This window comes from Chaetodon trifascialis, chromosome 14 (assembly GCF_039877785.1).
Source record: "Chaetodon trifascialis isolate fChaTrf1 chromosome 14, fChaTrf1.hap1, whole genome shotgun sequence".
Taxonomy (NCBI): domain Eukaryota; kingdom Metazoa; phylum Chordata; class Actinopteri; order Chaetodontiformes; family Chaetodontidae; genus Chaetodon; species Chaetodon trifascialis.
In genome coordinates, this window is record NC_092069.1 from 25,141,872 (window position 1) to 25,155,049 (window position 13,178).

General features: G+C 45.4%; 1 protein-coding gene across 2 annotated transcripts in view; it reads left to right on the forward strand.

Moving 5' to 3' along the window:
• The window catches only part of brf1a (BRF1 general transcription factor IIIB subunit a), an 89,594-nt gene that overhangs the window by 21,584 nt on the left and 54,832 nt on the right, over positions 1 to 13,178 (forward strand). For both annotated transcript variants that reach the window (XR_011603048.1, XM_070979710.1), the window contains exons 7-12: positions 2,559 to 2,708; positions 5,048 to 5,141; positions 5,295 to 5,421; positions 6,800 to 6,839; positions 7,393 to 7,485; positions 10,903 to 11,223. Coding sequence is in view for 1 of the 2 variants with exons in the window: in XM_070979710.1 (XP_070835811.1) it covers positions 2,559 to 2,708; positions 5,048 to 5,141; positions 5,295 to 5,421; positions 6,800 to 6,839; positions 7,393 to 7,485; positions 10,903 to 11,223 (825 nt within the window). In the remaining variant the exon portion in view is untranslated. The remainder of the gene's footprint in view (positions 1 to 2,558; positions 2,709 to 5,047; positions 5,142 to 5,294; positions 5,422 to 6,799; positions 6,840 to 7,392; positions 7,486 to 10,902; positions 11,224 to 13,178) is intronic.

A 13,178-nucleotide genomic window follows, 5' to 3' on the forward strand; every position in this document is an offset into this window, starting at 1 on the left:
TGTCAAAAGGGTTTTTATTATTGACAGAATGGAGAGACTGTGAGACCTCCAGCACAGAGCACGTGGCTCAATAAGTCAAACAAAACCACCAAATCTTTCATTAAAGCTCCTTCCCCTCCCAGAACTCTGCTGTACCTTATCACAATGATAATAAAGGTTTTATGTCATGAAGACCCTCAAACTCAGTGATGCAGGTATCAGTAGTCATACTCATGAATGAGTGTGTGTGTTCAGTATGTCCAAGTGTCCTCAGTCAGAAGATGCATTAATGCTCATTAAACCCTCCTTTAGACGTCCCACAGCTGGACGATCAGCTGCTGTAGGTGCTTTGGTCAGTTAGCAGCGAGCTAGCTGCTGTGTTTTGCTGTTCCTGCAAATACTGAACTCCCCCCTGCATTTTAATATTATGTCATTTCAGTGTTTTTTTTTTCAAGAACACCACAGAGACCACACCTCACTAAAAAAGGAAAAAAAGCACAGTTATTATTGAAAGTCACCTCCGTGTGAAACCCTGAAACAGCTCATCGCCGTTGTACCCGCCGTTATTTCTGTGGAAAACTGACCGAACGCAGAGGCAACATCACATCTGGATGTTTCCAGTGAAGTTTGGAGTCACTCAGCGATTCAACACATCGTCAGTATGCGGTCGGTTCGGAGGAGTGAGAGCAGTAACAAAAAGTAGACCAGAATGCACTGCAGCGCCGAGTGAGTTTGGGGGGTTTTGAGGGAAGGGCCCCCCCCCCCCCCGAATGATAACACTTTAATGCTATTCATGCATCCCCGCTCCCGGCTCTGATTGAAAGGAGCGAGTTCACGGCCCCTCTCTCGGGGTGGTCCAAGTAATTTTGGGGAATGTGGGGAGCAGAAGAAGAAGTGGGCGAGGCGGGTCGAGGGGAAAGTAGGTACACGAGCAAAGTAAACTGCAGCGCTCCATCACAGAGCGACTCCTGGGCTGCGTGAGCGTCGCAGATTGATTATACTCCACAGAGAGAGCATTCGAGGTGGGTTTCTCTCCTCAAACAGCCTCTCTTTGCTGTGGAGATCTCGCCCGGCCCGGCGTTTACAGACAGGAAAAGTTGGAGTGGCGATGGTGAGCTCTGCAGACGTATCATTACACGGTGCGGAGGGGGGGTGAGGGGGGAGGATCAGCCTGGATCTTATTACCAGCTGGCTCTACCAGCTTTCCACTGGACTGCTCTTTAAACGCAGCCACTGGCTTCAAAGATATTTGACTCCGATGTCATAACCGGGCCATGAAACTCCTCTTATTGTCTCCTGCCTGCAGTGGAAAGAGGATTCCTCCTGATTCTGGTATTGAATTAAGGGTAAAAATCACTTTCAGAGTAGAAAAGTCGAAAGGCAAACTGGCCACCTGCCAGGCCCTTTCATGGCTAAAGCAGGTGGTTCTGATGCTTTTCGTCTCTCCGTCTGAATCCAAAGTATTTTCCATAAAGTTTACGATATGCTCCACTGTACAAGTTTCTCAGAGACACTCGAGAAGCAAAAGGTTTGAGAAGTGAGCTCGCGATTGGACGCTTGCCCGTACAAATCCTTTCGCCAGCTGCGAAAATCTGGACAGAGGCACTGAATGAGAAACAGGCTGCTTCGAGGATCACTCGAGCTAAATGCTAATCCTCAAGATCTCCAGTGGAGCTAATTAGCAGCCAGCAGCAGGAGACTGGTTTTACTGGGAAGCTCACAGGTGCTGGTGAGTTTAAATCGGTGCGATTTCAAAACAGGACGTTTTCTTTGAGGCAGAGCGGACAAAACGGCTTCAGCTGAAATTTGTCTTTTGGTTTGTTTGCTGCTCAGACAGGCGAAGCCGGGCCTGCAAACAGAGATCACACGGACACAGAAGCCGGCTGTTTAAGCAGACCAGAAGCGCCTGAGAGAGCTTTGGCAGCAGCAAACAGATCTGGTATCAGTCCCTGAAACTGAAGCGTGATGGACTTTTAGCTCTCCTCGCCATGATTTATCCTCTCCAGTTAATCACACGGAGACAAAAGCTGAATGTGATCATTACAGGACACTTAAGGCCATAAAGCGCGCAGTGAGCTGCAGCTGCTTCAGATTACATACAGGAGTTTTCTGGAGAAGGAGCTGGCTGACTTTCACTGATACAGTACACTCAGCACTGAGCGGTAAAGCAAAGAGTTCAGACGCTTATCAGTCACCAACGTGAGGATTTTGTGCCCTGATGGCAGAAGGTGAACAGGGTTCACTTCACACAGCAGAGGGAGGGATGTTTGACACAGCCTGAATAATTCAGTCACCTCAGAAAAGTTATTTGATGCCATCTGACATGAGGACGTCGAGGTTCCACGATCCTAAAAGTGTCTGTTTTGATGACGGTAAATGATCTGAATCTGGATCAAAACACAGTGTTAGATTATGTTTATTTTTTTTTGACTGCTTCATTGAAGTTGTTGTTCGCATGAGATAAAAAGCTAAAGTATGTCAGTGCTAAGAAGTGTTTTAAAATCGTCTGTAGCTGCATCCACATGTGGTCACTGCGTCTGAACATGCACATGCCACGTTTCCCCTCTGTGTCCAAACAGACCCCTGCCTGTACATCCCCCGTTTCGCCCAGCTGCTGGAGTTCGGGGAGAAGAACCACGACGTCTCCATGACGGCGATGCGACTGGTGCAGAGGATGAAGAGGGACTGGATGCACACGGGACGAAGGCCGTCGGGGCTCTGCGGAGCAGGTAACCGTGTGGAGATTCTTCTTTTTAATTCCAGGTGAGTGGTGCTGGCAGCAGGCTGGAGGCTCCGGGCTGCAGGCCCGCCGTCGGAGGATATCTGGTTTCAGTCCTCGGAGGAGAGAAAGTGATTAACGCTCTCTGCTCTGTTGGCATCTAACATCAAGGTGCCCTTCAACCTCACACACTCCTGAAAAGCTGCCCAGTGACCATCAGCATGTGTAGCTCAGCCCAACGCGTCTTGTTCTGACCTCACAGTCCAACAAGCTCGTACATCTTGAACAGGAAATGAGTGGACTTCACCACTCTGTGAAGTTTACTGCATGCTTCAGTCAGGAACTGATCAGTGTAAATCTGTGCAAGGCAAAATATGATGCAGACAGAAAAATGCACTCTCATTAGACCTTTTTCTTGCTGTATTTGTGCATTAAGGCAGAATGACTGAGAGCTCGGGGGGAGACCAACGAGGAGTTCATGGAAAATGTTCAAGATCCAAACAAGCTGTTAGCGCAGAGTGCAGAATTAGCTGTTAGCATGTAGTGATCTGGTAGCTTTAATGATAGAAACATACATTGAGCATCTGGTTTACATGTAGTGTCGTATATCTGACAGTAAACAGCAGGAAGTTCATTCTGTACAGGCTTACAGTACTGATCAATAACACACTGATAGTTTGCGACACTCAGTTTGTTTCTCACCTGCTGAACATTGTGTGTTTTGGCTTAGTGTCATTACCAAAAGTAGTTAAAGCAGAGCTGAGTGCGGCGCACACACATTCACCTCTAAAATCATTTGAGTCGTTTTCAGGAAGTCTTTCGTCTCTTTAATATGAGATATCAGGACACTGAGAGTTTTCTGCGCCCTTCACTTTAAAACAGGAAACTCGTCTATTCAAACTTTTCAAGGACACTGAAGTGAGAGCAACAGGAAAATCCCACTTGTCTGAATGATGTCTTCTTTGTTGTTATAGTGGGAAAAGGTGAGTTTAGTTGACGGTCTTGCGTCTTGTTGTGCTTTTGTTCTGGTGAGAAACGCAACTAATCATCCGGACCCACGTCAGATGCTTCAAGAGCGCCTTTAATTTTCCAGTTTGTGGAGGATTACAGCCCTTTTTCTTCTCTAATTCCCCTTTAAAACCTCTCAAACACTCATAAAGGTCTTCAGTTGCATCATCATGTTTATGTTTCCTGTGATGGCAAACATGGAGGTAGAATTAAAAACAGTGAAAGCTCTGCTTGGCTTGATCTATAGCTGACCTCTGACCTCTTCCTGCAGGAGGTCATATTTTCCTTACACGGATCAATAAAGTCACACATGCACATTAACCTCAGAACTGATCCGCGGGCCAGAGACGTATGTGTGAGGCAAACCCGCCTAAACGTGCCACAGCAGGGTGTTGGTTCGCCACCCCGCCCGTCAGCCTCTTCAGTTGAGCTTCCCGAGCGTCTCTCCTCGCCGCCGGTGTCGACCTGAACGCGCTCGGCTGAGACGTCCTGAAATGGAATCGCCGGCCTCCTCCGCTCGCTGCATGTTTACGTTCACGGTTTCAATTTTCCTCTTTCTCTGTTCCTCTGCTGCATCGCCTGAATAATTAATTACTCACCATAAATCATTGAGAGGGATACAGTCAGACGAAGAAGGAAAAGTTTGTTCTCAAACATGATGCAAATATCGCCGATGACGAACCAGAAACGCGCGTCTGCACAAACTTCTTAAGGGCAGAAGAAATTCAGAATTGCATCACGGACTACTTTTAACGAGTTAAAGAACAAAGTTAGATCTGCCTTAAGAGGGGGAAACCGGCAGCTTTGAAGATACGAGGTTTGGAGGTAACGGCAGTAAAATGTTTGAGGAAGTCGTCGGCCGAGCTAAAAGCCGCCACATCGGTCCTGAAGGCTGTTAGGAGTGTGCATGCCGAAGCAGAGGCATCCATCTTTTAACAGGCTCTTGTGTGAGGCAACTCTAATGCCTGTTACATAACTGTTCTCCTCCAAGGAGGCTCGCGCTGCACCTCATTGCATAATGTTAGTGTTGTTACTCCCTTTTAAAATCGTGTTTTCGCGTGTGGGCGTCCTGTCGGCTCCGTCCTCCCGTCGTCAAGGTGTGCGAGCGGAGACGCCTGGAAAGCAAACAGAGCGTTGGTGCGCTCGGTCACGTCTCGCCCTCTCTGTGTACGCTGGTTTTATCAGTGTTTGTGTTTTATTTCCAAAACACGCAGAGAGAAAAGAAATCTCAATGTAGCGAACAGATTAAATCCTTTATGTACATTACAGTAGCTCAGTGGTGACACAGATGGAGGCGGCAGGTAAATCTCATCACATCGTGTTTTTTTTTACTCTTTCCAGCTCTTCTTGTTGCTGCTCGTATGCACAACTTTCGCCGCACCATCAAAGAAATCGTCAGCATTGTGAAAGTGTGTGAGAGCACGCTGAGAAAAAGGTGGGTGGAGAAAGGTTTGAGGTGAACCGCTGGGTAGAAGTTTGATAGTTGTAGCAAGAAATTCTGGCAGTAAAAGTATTAAAAATGGAGGTTTTCTTAAACTGGATTCATCTGGTTTTATGCCAAAAAAGTCAAAAGTTATTGTCCTGACAGACTGATCGAGTTCGAGGACACGCCCACCAGTCAGCTGACCATCGAAGAGTTCATGAAGGTGGATCTGGACCAGGAGTGCGACCCGCCCTGCTTCACGGACGGACTGAGGAAGAAGAAAATGCAACAGGTGTGGACGTGAACTCGCGCTCTCATTGGCTGAAGGAGCCTTTGAGTTCATTCACTGGTCACATCAGCACTTTTCCTCCACGTTTTTATCAATTTTGATAATTCTGCTGCTTCTGAAACGACCCGTTTACCCTCAGGGAATATTAAACTTTCATGTTGTGTTTCCTTTATGAGTCTTCAGGCTTCCTCCTTTAATTAAAGAGGAGTTTTACAGTCAAATTAAAGATCACTGTTCAGTACAAAGACAACATATTTAATGTTTGAACTCGTCAGCTTCATTGATTTTTGTAAATATCTGCTTATTATGAGTCTGACGCAGCAACACGTTTCAAAGTGTAGGTAGGTAATTTTGTTGACTGTGGCTAGAGCCATGCTAGCTTTTCCCCCTGTTTCCAGTATTTATGCTAAGCTAGGCTAAACGCCTGCTGGCTATATTTACAGTACAGACATGAGAAGACCAAGATCCTCCTCTGACTCGTGACCACAAAGCAAATAAGCGTATTTCTGAAAATTGAAGTGTTCCTTTCAACCTTTAGCCGTTAGCTTCAGGCTGCACGTGGCTGTGAACTTTCTTCTGGCAAACAAATGTGAGACGATGTTGCGCCAGCTTTCTGGTCAGAAGACGTCCTGTGGTTTTTTAAGTAACAAACTCAAGCAAAAAGAAAAAAGAGAAACGTTTGAGACATAAATCATTTAGCTTCTGGCTTTAATCCAGACAGAGCTGTGGTTTTTCCCGTGTCTTCCATCCAGAAATGAATCTTTTTGAGATGCTGCAGTCAAAAATGTCCGACTTTACAGCCAAGCTACGTGATTTCTAATCTACTTGTTGTTTGCTCTGTAGCTTTCAACCACATCTTGTGGTCTTCCTCACCAGATGGAGTTGGCTCAGTTGTTTTCACGTGTCCTAAATGTGAGGTTTGTGTCACATGATCACAGAGGAGCTGCTGCAGAGAGGCCACGAGATGTGGCCGAAAGCTCAGAGTTTAATTCTCACGACTCCAACTTTCACTTCCTCCTTTGAGGACTTTCTGCTCCCAAACCGTTAACGAGGTCACAGTGGAAAAGAACAAAATGGAGGCGTGACATAACGTTTAATCGTTTGAGCTTTAGCAGTCCGTCAGGAGACAAAGGTCTGAGTGTTGATGTGTCACTCAGCGCTGCACATCGGCAGCGTCTCACGGCAGCAGAACCAAACTCACGCTTGTTTTATGTACTTTTATGAGGAAAATGTGCTGAGAGAAAAGGCAGCTGCTGTCAGCCACCCACAGTCCTTGTGTTATGATGTTCTTTCAGTCTGAGATGTTTTACTTGTGTTTCACCCTGTGCTCACTGTTTGGTATTTTTTTTCCAATTTGTCTCCTTTGTCTTCCTCCCTCTAGCTGGAGATTGAGCTGAAGAAAAAGATGGATGACGTTGAAGGTACGACCGTGATACCCTCGTGTGTTTGCCATCCCGTTAGAGGCGGCGTGACTCTCAGGCTTTCTGTTTGGCAAAATAAATCCTCCTTTCAGGGAGTCAGATTCTCGCTCATAACGGTGGGAAAGTTTAGCAACACGTTCTTGTTTTTGTTCTGTGAGTCTGAGATTTGGGCGACCTTGACTGAATGCAGATGTGTGTTGGATGTGAGTGAAGCGAGTACAAGAACTACAAACAGTACTGCAGTACACGGAGAGGAAGCAGCTCCCCGTCTTCATTATGATTCAGTTTCAGCACAACGTGTCATTAACCGTGTATTATGTTACAGAAGTAACGTATTATATTGTAATTATGGCGAGGTAATTTAAAGGGTTCGCAGAGGTTCACAAGAACCGGCTGTTACCAAGAACACAAACGAAGTATAATTTCCTTTCCCTGCAGGAATTACACAGCATCGTTTCAGGGACATGAGAAAAGTTGCAGCATTTCCACTTTGCGGTGTTGCACGTCGGATGATTGATCCAAGACTCGTTCTGGGTTTCTCTTTCACCCACAGATGAAATTCAAGGCTACCAGGATGAAATCGACGCAGAGCTCGAGACCAGCAGACCCAAACTGAGGGGGGTGTATGCTGCCTACGTGAAGGAAGGTACAGAGCAGACAGGAGGTCCAGAGCTGCGTCTCAGCTCGTTATCTCACATTTAGGATCTTCTTATCAGATCTGATCACCTTATTTACTCCTCACTGTTTTATTTGAGTGTTCAGATTCTCAGTATAAAACGCAGCTCATGCACAATACAGCGTCCTGAAAAATACCCACAATGCAACAAGACAAAAGCATCTATAACATGTGCGTTGATCAGGGCGACAGAAGAGCAGCGTCTGCCTGCGTCAACACCTTCACATTTAACTTCGTAAAGTTTGTGATTAGCATTAGCATGCTAACATGGGGATGTCACACAAACATGCTCAGTGTCGTCCTATTCCTCAGCTAACTGTGCACACGTTAACACGTTAGCTTGTTGTCAAGTTGTTGTCATGCATGTTAAAATGCTCCCTGTAGCAAACATGCTAACGATCTTTTTCCCAGTGTTTGATGGCAGAAGTAAAACTCTTTTTCAGGCTAATTAGCAGCTTAGACTGAAACTTTGGCAGATGAAAGCAGTCTGGAAACAAAAACCTGAGCCTGACGATCTAAAATGTCCTTCTTTAGTTTTATATACCTCCCTTTGTTTATTCTGTACTTTCTCCATTAATTTCCGACCTTGTGCAGCTGCAGCTGCTCATCTTATTTTTGACCTTTACTGCTGGTTAGGATCGGAGAATATCTCATTATCTATGAAAGTCTTAGTTTGCTGGTGTGTAATAAGCATCGCAGATCCTCATTTGGCTTCAGAGTTTTTGAAAACTATAATTTTGTAACTTGAGATCTGGGCTCCAGCCTGATCTGTCGCAGCACTGAACCTGATATGGCAGCAGTGAGACGGCCAGCTGTTGAGTGAGAAGCTCGAATACCAACATCACTTTTGGGGACATTACGTAGTCTTACATTAATTTCCTGAAGATTTACCCGAACCGTAACCACAACCACCACTTTCCTAACCCTCACCCTCACCCTCACCCTTAACCCTAACCCCAGTCTTCACCCTGAAATTGAATGATTTGCTTTCAAGGGGACTCATTTTGTCCCCATAAGGAGGGCGAGTCCTCATAATGTGACTGTAAACAGATTTATGTCCCCACAAAGTAAGCAATACAGCCGCACACACACACGCGCATTAGATTTCCCTCACTTCTGGGGACATTTCATAGACTAACATTCATTTCCTGGAGACTTACCATAACCACAACCACTACTGCCGAACCCTTAACCTTAACCTTAACCCAAGCCTTCACCCTTAAATTTAATGATAGGCATTATGGGGACCTGCAGTGTGTCCCCATAAGGAAGGCGAGTCCCCGTAATATGACTGTGTGAACATATTTATATCCCCATAATGACAGTTACACACACACACACACACACACACACACACACACACACACACACACACACACACACGTTAGGTTTTCATCACTTTTGGGAACATTATATAGACTAACGTTCGTCTCTTGGAGATTTACCAAAACTTTTCCTAAACCTAAACCTAACCCAGTCTTCACCCTGAAATGTAATGATTTACATCAAGGGGACTCATTTTGTCCTCATAATGTACCCACATTATACACACACACACACACAATGGTAGGTTTCTGTCACTTCTGGGGGCATGACATAGACTCACATCCATTTCCTGGAGACTTACCGTAACCATAACCACTGCTTGCCGAACCCTTAACCTCAACCCAAGCCTTCACCCCAAAACTGACGGTTTACAGTATGGGGATTTGCATTTTGTCCTCATAAGGAAGGCGAGTCCCCCCAATGTGTAAACAGACCTGTGTCCCCACAACATGAGGAATACATGGCCACACACACCCACACACACACACCTCTTCCACACACACACAGGCCCACCCGTGAAAAACAACCGAGTGCGCTTCCTGTCACTCTTTCTCTTTATCTCTTTCTACCTTTGGCTCTTTATCTTTGGCCCTCTGTCTTTGTCTGTTTCTGTCTCTCTGTCACACACACACACACACAGACACACACACACACACACACACTCTCCTCGCACCCCCCTGTTTTCACACAGTGGGGGGGTCGCAGGCTGTCACTGATTTCAGGCGTGTTGCTTTTCCGCCGCTGCGATGCTTTCAGATCCGCCGGCGTTTCGTTTCTTCTCAGACTGATAACCGAGTCGCTGCTCTGACTCGTGGGCTGAAGTCTGTGTGAGGACATTTTAATTACGGCTGATTAAAGGACATGTTTTAATTAGATACCAGGACTGCGAGAGGGCGGCCAAAATTATGATCCCAATTATTTGTGTGGATGTGATTACTTATCACCGTTTCTGCTCTGTGTTCGGGAAACAAAACGATTCCTCTGCACTTTTGCTTTTTTATCAACATTTTCTTCTTTTTATTACTAATCTGGCCGCTCTAAATGTTTTTTTTGTATTATTTTTAATTGGGAAATGAAAATACTGTTACATAATTACACCTAATACACTAATGACAGTCTGACCATAAATGTAATCTTCTGTTTTAATAATCCTCGGGCAGCAATGACCTCTTTAATCAGATACTCTGTAGGAAAGATGAGATGAACTGCAGTTTAAGTGTTGAAAAGGAGTATTTTAGGTGCTGTTACTGCAAATATTGATCACTTCATTGTTTTCTAACATTTTACAGACAATACAATTAACAGATTGCTTGAAGAAAAAATGCTTAATAAGGAAATAATCAGTCAGCACAGTCCTGCACCCTCAATGTAGTCATGCTAAATGTAGCTCTAGCTAGCATTTCTGCTAAGCTAGCTCCATGTGTACGTGCTGTGGCTATACTACATGAGCTAATGTACCGTAGTCAAATCAAGTCAGTTTTATTCATAAAGTTCAGAATCCCAAATCAATTATCCTTTGATTTTTCTAGGAAGTTTGCAATATTACAACATAAATCAGACTTTTGGTGTAAAATGATAAAAGATTTTAACCAACCTGTTGTGTCATTTCCCATTAAAACAGTAAAGTATGTTGATTTCTTATATAAAAGCAGCATGCTGTGACAGTTAGCATGTATTACATTGAACAGCTGCTCACAGTTCAAAGCCTTTTTCATCATCTTACCTGAAAAGATGTTAATGTCGTTCCACATGGAAATTGGCTGAACTTAACAATGCAGGAAACAGTTGGATCCCTCAGTGAGTTTGATGCTTATCGATCCCTGAGCCTGTTTGGTGGTTGTTCTCTGTGAGGACAGGGACCCCCGTCTTTTAGGGGCCTGCTAAGCTTGTTCAGTTACACTGTTGAGGTTCCTTAGATGTAAATCTTTGTAGAAGATTTGCTTTCAAGCTCCTGGTTTTGCAAGTTCCTGTTCGGGTGTTCCTGCAAGCAAAACAGGAATTTCCCTAGAATTTCCCTTTCCCAAGTGATCGATCGTCAAACTGTGTCTGTTCCTCTCCCAGACACCAAAAAAGACGATGACGACAGCCTCTCCACGTCGTCTAAGAGTGCAGAGGACGAGGATCCAGAGGAGGAAGATGAGCTTCAGGCCGTGGCCAAACACTTCGGCAAAGACCTCGGCGAACTCACGCTGGAGGCTCTGATAAGGCTGGAGCAGAAGGGACTGGAGGAGGAGGAAGAGGAGGAGGACCAGGAGCTGGAGCAGGACGTCCCAAAGAGAAAAGCCCCGTCGCTGGCGTCCATCCTGGGCACGATGCCCTCAGCGGCCACTCTCGGCATCAATCAGTCCATCAGCGACTGCATCGGCGAGGAGAAGGAGAACGGTGAGTGCTGTTTGCTTTGACTCCCTCCATCATGTTCGACGCCTCATTTTCAGGTAGAACAAACTCATTCAGAACCACATTAGCAGGAATTAGATGAACCAGATTTGAGGTTTTCTCAGGTTTGTCACAGATTGCTGATTTCTGGGGCATAATAATCTCATTTGTTTGGCTCTCAAGTTTCCCTCCGTGAACTGTTTTTAGATTTGTTTTCTCAGGCGTCCTCTGTTCCTGCTTTGTAATACTTTTCATCTTCGGCCTTTTGATGTGTCGTCAGTTTGATCCGAGCTTGAGAGGCTGTATTGGATAAATCTGGAGTGCGCGCACAGTAGTTAGAGCCGAGCAGATCTGAGAATCGAGAGGTTTAAAGACTACATTTCAGGCGTTGTGTTGTTTGATTGAGCAGATGTCTGTATAAAAGCAGCAGAACCCTGGAGGATGATCTGATCGTGAACGCTGCCATGACACCGCTCAGCCTCGGCTGAGTCTGGTACCGACTGTGTCGCCATAATAACCCATAATCAAGTTAAAGAATGCGCTCTCAGGTTTAATTGTCGTAATAAACGCAGCTCCAGAGAGAAAGCGGCTGAGCTGCGTGTGAAATTTGTCATCCCTTATTATGTTTTATCCTCTTCGGTAGCCTGCAGACAGCAGAGGAGTGTGTGGGAGACGTTCAGGAGACGTTCATGAGTTTCTGAAGCCTTCGAGGCGCTCGACGTGGATTTGTGCCAAAACGCTGGAAGTCACTGCTGTTTTGTTTATTTGCGGCTCATTTAAAGAACGTTTCTCTGCAGAGGTGGTCCGTCAGATGATTTACGCTCTGTTAGGTGAATCTTACCTGACTTATGACAAAGGTGCAAAGGTTTCTGAGTGTGGACTCGAGTCACATGGCTTTGACTTGGGTCTTCGCCAGGTCGACGTACGATGAGGGTCACTGTATGTGAGATCACGGACAACAACATCAGCGTTAAAAAATGAAACATGGCGGCGATTAAAGGGTTTAATCATTGGCTGATCTCAGCAGGGAGCTGTCTGATTAGAGGTTAGCTCAGTGTGTGTGTGTGTGTGTGTGTGTGTGTGTGTGTGTGTGTGTGTGTGTGTGTGTGTGTGTGTGTGTGTGTGTGTGTGTGTGTGTGTGTGTGTGTGTGTGTGTGTGTGTGTGTGTGTGGGTTGGGCTCTCTGTTTTGGTTTGTCAGCCATGTTATTCGGGCTCTTTTGATCTCAGGATCATCCACTAAAACTAAAGATCATCTTATGTCGTTTGGGATGCCTCATGCTCTGTATTTACAGTTTCACCCTCCTCCTCCTCCTGTCACTCTCTTCTTCTGTGGTGGTTAGCCAAACCAGTTTAGAGGTACATTAGCGTTTGGACTTGACTTTCAATGCCACCGTGATGTAACTGATGCTTGTATTCTTCTCCATGTGTTTTTAACTCTAATGGGCACCATAGAGGAAAACTTGTGCATGGCTAAAGCAGAATCTCACATTAGACAACCAATCAGCCAAACTCTGTTTAACGAATCAGCTACTTCTGATCTGACCATCTGGTTTTATTCTTCGTTTTAACGTCCACACCCACCGCGTGTTGGCCTGTCTAACAGTAAATCCTGTGGTTCCTGCTGAAGATCTAATTCTTTAAAAACAGTTCACAGAAATATATTTCATTTTTAAAGAGGATTGTGTGTGTTCATAATGAAGAAACATGTCAGCCGGTGCTGTAGCGTTCCTCATTGATGTGTTTTTAATGGCTTTTGGACAACAGTGGGGCTGGATGGCACAGAGGAAGAGGACAGAATCATTGTTAGCAAGACCAGCTCAGTAAAGACTCTTCAAAACATGGCCAGAATATGAGGGTGACGGTTGTTTAGAGGCTCTTGTTTGCTTGCAGCAGGTAACCTGAACCTAAACGAATCAAGAACTTTTCCGCTGCGGTCGAAATGGAAAAAACAGACCAAGAA